The 5,276-nt window shown below is 30.7% G+C and overlaps 1 protein-coding gene across 1 annotated transcript in view; it reads right to left on the bottom strand.

The window, feature by feature from the left end:
* Positions 1-2,827: 2,827 nt before the first annotated feature.
* LOC105462587 (fatty acid synthase-like) overlaps positions 2,828-5,276 on the bottom strand; it is an 18,808-nt gene continuing 16,359 nt past the window's right edge. The window contains exons 9-10 of the mRNA XM_011709291.1: positions 2,934-3,007; positions 2,828-2,836 (exon numbers count right to left, since the gene is read on the bottom strand). Coding sequence (XP_011707593.1) covers positions 2,828-2,836; positions 2,934-3,007 — 83 coding nt within the window. The remainder of the gene's footprint in view (positions 2,837-2,933; positions 3,008-5,276) is intronic.

Raw genomic sequence — 5,276 nt, 5'->3', positions numbered from 1 at the left:
TTACTTGTAAATATTAGCCAAGGATTAGGAACAAGTGAATGGAGGAGTGCGCGCCGGCCCTGAACGCCGCATGGACAAGAGCAATTATTCGTTAACTTTAACCAGCTGTCCTGCCAAAATTACTTGTCAGATCAAAATTTGCTAAAGGAAAAAGTTGTTCCTTTTAGCACAAAGTATCACGTCCTGTACTCCGAATGCGCCAATTTTGGGACACCCTGTATATATCACAAGTTTATAACACGTCACGGCTTGCACACGGCTAACACGGCTTTTTCGACTTTGCTGCTCGTTCGCTTTTGTTTGGTTGAACTTCAATAAGATGCGACAAAATGTATTTTGCGTCGGAAGTGCGTCACCTATAAGTAACATTTTTAACAATAGTAATGATCAATTGCTGCGACTACACACCGCGCATGAAATGGCACCTTAAAAATGTCGTTATTTTATCGATGATTTATGAGTATATGTATGCGTGCGATATTGATGTAATAGTGTGTAGTGATGTGTTCATGTTTACTATCGATATCGTACGCACACATCGTAACAAATTTTCAAGAATAATATATCTTTTTTATTAGACATCCAAGCCTAATTTTATGAACTCAACATTGTTTGCACATGTAATTCGTAATTCCGGCTGGTATCATTTTGTACCAAGAAATTGCTAAATTTTTGTACAAAGCAAATATATTGGCACATGTTAACAGCTCTAGACGCCAAATTAAATTAAGAAAAGGTAACGGAGATCTAAATTTAAAAATTTTTTTTTGTTCTCAGCATAAGCTGGAATTACATAAATAATTTTAAGCTCTTTTTATTCTTTTTTATTTTATTAAATGTACAAACTGTTGTCAGTTTACATTTACTAATTCTGTCTACAAATTTTATCCTAACTGTTAACAACATTTCTGGGGTTACACTCGCGCAAACTTTACATATTTTTTGTTTTAAGTATTCTTTTGTCGTAGGTGTTTGAAACATGACTTAAAACAAAGAATTTGAAATTTTGAAATTTCTCCCGCCCCTTGCCGTCTTCAAAGGGGGCGGTGGAGGATTTTTCTTTACGTGGTTAGAAAGGCCTATCTAATATTTAAAACTTTCATATGAAAAACTTTTTGATACAATAAATATTCTTAGAGTTATCAGCTTGTAACTTTACATAGATTCTGTACAACGCCCATACATTATATTATAAATTTTTAGGCGTTCCGATATTCACTGTCAATTTAAACCTACAGTTTACGTTTACGCACATTACAGATTTTCAGTATAAGTATATCACACAGTCTGAATATATATAGAACATAATCTATTAATGAAAGAATCATTATATTGCAAATTTAGAATTAAATTACATTATAAATTATAAGTATAATTTGAATTTAAATTTGTATTTGTGGTTTTTTAAATTATACAAAAACGCTAAATGATCATAAATGGTGCCTGTCCATTTATAATTGCATCTGTCACTTTCTCGTTCTTCAAGATCGTATGAGTACTCTCGATGTAAAATATGTACTTTCACCACATTTTCAGTTATCTTAAATAATTACATATTTTATTAACAAACTGTTAAAATGTATTGTAAATTTTATTTATCAAATATGTAAATAGATTAGCGCAATTTCGTTGAAATACCTTCTGCAAACCATAATCCTTCTTAATCATGGATCGCTATATATATAAAGCGTAAGTTTGTAGATTTAAGCAATATTATAGGAAATTTAATAGGCAGCGTAAAAGGATTATATTGATGAACAACGGATAAGTGTTTATAAATAGTGTTGTACACAGCGTCTTTAATTATTGCATTAAATTTGCGGGTTAAAGTAACGTGTTTACGGTCAAAAACTGATTGGCAAAAGTATTAGATCTCTCTTCCCAGGTATTGCATTCCTTCAGGTTCATTAGAATCTATACCAAATTATTTTCTATTTATATGGATAAGTTTTACTTCACAATAAGAAACGTTTAAAATACAAGATTATAAAAACAAAACAAGAAGTTGATATTTTATTAATAACTTCATATAAAAATGATGTCCCGATATAAATGACCACTTCTTTTTATGGCAAATATTATAGGTGATTTCGATAACCTTGATCTTGATATATACATATCGTCTGCAATGTCATAATCCTGAGTGATCTTTAGAAGGTTTTAGCTGTTGCTCATGGTTTGTTAAAATGTTATTAATCAAAAAGTTGCACATATTTTATTTAATATTAACATGATATATTTCTCTCATTATTTTAAAAAATGTTCCAATACAATGGAACCGTATAATCATAGATCTCGTTTTTTCCCGTAATTAGTAGCTAGGGGTGGGTGTGAGGTAACTCTCGTTTCGTTTGGAAAATCGGAAACTCATGTGGCAGAGTACAATTATATAACTTATTTTATCTCGTAAGTAGGCGTGGATGCAGGATGAATCTTACTTCGTGTATTAAATCAAAAACTCATGTGAAACAGTATATAATTATACGACTTTTCATGCAAAGCAAAATTCACCTCACACCCACCTCTACTTACGGGATAAAACGACGGGACTTCACGTGAAGCAAAATTCCATATAGGTTTAATACTTTATAAATGTTATAAAGCATTATAAATTGTATGCTTGAACGCAGTTCCATCGCCCTCCCCTTATGAAAGGCTGCACCACCGAAAAAATGAACAAATAGGTTTAGATTGGAATATTACTTGATGTGGAAATGTCCGTTAATAATGCAAATAATTATCGACATTTCATTTTAAGCCATATAATTTCACATCATGTTCTTAAATTTATCAAGATTGTGGGATAAAAAGAAATGGCCACATACGCTTAAACATCCTGTGTAGAACAAAAATTATTGATCAATTTGAAAATATTAACAAACATACCATAAATGTATCTCAAAATAATTCTGATAAATTTAAAAAAAATATACCTCTTCACTACTTCTGGTCAAACAAATATCCATAATAGTAAAAACATCAATTTGAAGATTTGCATCAACAGAACCTAATATAAAATGTTTATAAATCATTCAAATTTGTTCAAAAGCGCCGTCGATGAGAACTAGTCGGCTTCTAAAATTCATAGCTTTTAACATTCTTGTTAATTCAACTACGATAATAGATCCTAAGGAGTATCTGACCATAACAGAATCTTTTTCATCTTTGAATTTTGATAATATATATTGTAAAAATATTAAAAGTATTTAATATTTTTACTAAAAAATATTAAAAGTATTTAATATTTTTACTACGGTACTACGGTAAACTTTATGACCATTAAAAATAAAAATATATAAACAATTATTTGTCAACTTAATATATGGAATTACTAATGCCATTGCATATGTTTGCGAGAGATCAAACCAGATTTGTGAAATAAAATCTTCATCATTTTCTGCACCAAATAAATATCTTAAAACATCTGGCTCCTCTGAGGCGACTTTCTGTTATGCGTATTATTGTCACTAACGTTTCATCAGACATTTTCATGAGTTTCGCGAAAGAAAGATTTCGTATTTCCGCATCAAATTTTTTCACATTGATAATTATTTCCATGCTACTTGGAATTTTCGGATAGTCTAATGAAAGATGAGCAAGACATTTAATATTTTTATGTGAATAGATATATTTGCATAAAGTTGATATGTCTTTATTTTTTTACGTGAAAAAGTAGAGCGGAATAAGCAGGTAAAATCTGTTCTCCGCATCAATCGAGCTCAAATTAGTGTCATTTATAGATGACACTCCTGAGATATAAATCTTCCCCAAAGATTAGCCTTGAAATTGTATTTTTTGGGGAGTTATAAAGAGAGAAAGTAAAATAAAAAAGGGGTTTTTCTCGAAAACGGCTGGACCAATTTTAATGAAAAAAATATATGTTGCAAACATCCTTTAGGAGGTTTCTTTAGGAGGATCCTAAGTTTAAAAAATTTTTTTTTAATTTTTATGATAAAAAAACCAACAAAAAAGATTTTTAAATCCTTTATGAATATTTTTAATGATAATTTTGAATGACCACTTCTACATTTTCACGAAAACATCTTTAGATTCTCTACTTTAACATTACATTTTATTGAAATCGTTCAGAGTGGTTAAAAATAACCATGCCGTATTCGGCGCGCCACCGCAGCGGCGCATGACGGTCATTGCTATGGAACTTGCATACTAGTTTTATTGCAGTGTTGCAATGTTTAATTGCCAAGAAAATTTATAGAAATAATAAGGAATTTATTATTGCCTACACACATTTATTTAGCGAGTATTGCGGTATAGTAATATCTAATTAACACTATAAAATGCATGGTATCAGTACAATCAGTACAATACTATCTTTTTCAAAAAGATAATAATGCTAAGAGTACACATTCCTGAGAAGAAACTAGTGTATCAAATTAAAAAATAAAATTCAAGTGATACTATCTTCTACTTCTATTTTGATTCAATAAAATGTGACATGTAAAAAAATAGTATATCATTTATTTAAAATTTATTTTAAATAAATAATCAATATAAAATAATAAATATACAGAAACTACCAAAAGTTCGGGGCCACCTAAATAATTTCTGAACACTTCGAGATATTGGATTGAAATTTATAGGGTTACAATGGTAAAATGCTGTAATGCTCATTTGATTTTGGTATTATTTAGCGCTAGCGATCAGGGCGATAACATGAAGAAGGTAAGGAAGGTTCGCGCACGTTCCTTACACACATATACGTTTTTCCATCCACTCAGGAACATGCGCGAAGTTTTATCTTCCTCGCATCTTCGCCGTGGGTTCTCGCTAGCGCTAAGTAACACCAAAATCAAATGAGCATCACTCTGCTAAAAAAAATTGTAGAGATCATTGAGGTCTCTAAAAACGACCTCGCGTTCTTCTTGTCTCGAAAAGCTCTTTCAAGCAAGCCTTCATTTAATCCCACAAGTTATTTAAGATTTTCAACCCCCACCCTCCCCCCTCCCAGAGAGTTGAAGTGGGTATTTTCAAGGTTAAATGATATAATACATCGTAACTCTATCAATTTCAATCTAATATTTCGAACCGTCCAGTAATTATTTAAGTGGCTCCGAACTTTTGGCAGTCTCTGTAGATTATTTTTACAATAAATTGTACAATGTATAATAAATGGAAAAAAATATTAAAAACATTTGAAAAATATTTCTGCTGATTAGGTAAAAGTTTATAAAAAAACATTATTTGTGTCCTTCATTTTATCTTGTTTTATTAGTTTAAATATTAAGTACCCAGATCGGAAGAGCACACGTCTGAAC

This window comes from Wasmannia auropunctata, unplaced genomic scaffold, assembly GCF_000956235.1.
Source record: "Wasmannia auropunctata unplaced genomic scaffold, wasmannia.A_1.0 LD336097.1, whole genome shotgun sequence".
Classification (NCBI taxonomy): domain Eukaryota; kingdom Metazoa; phylum Arthropoda; class Insecta; order Hymenoptera; family Formicidae; genus Wasmannia; species Wasmannia auropunctata.
This window is presented reverse-complemented; position numbering and strand designations above follow the sequence as displayed.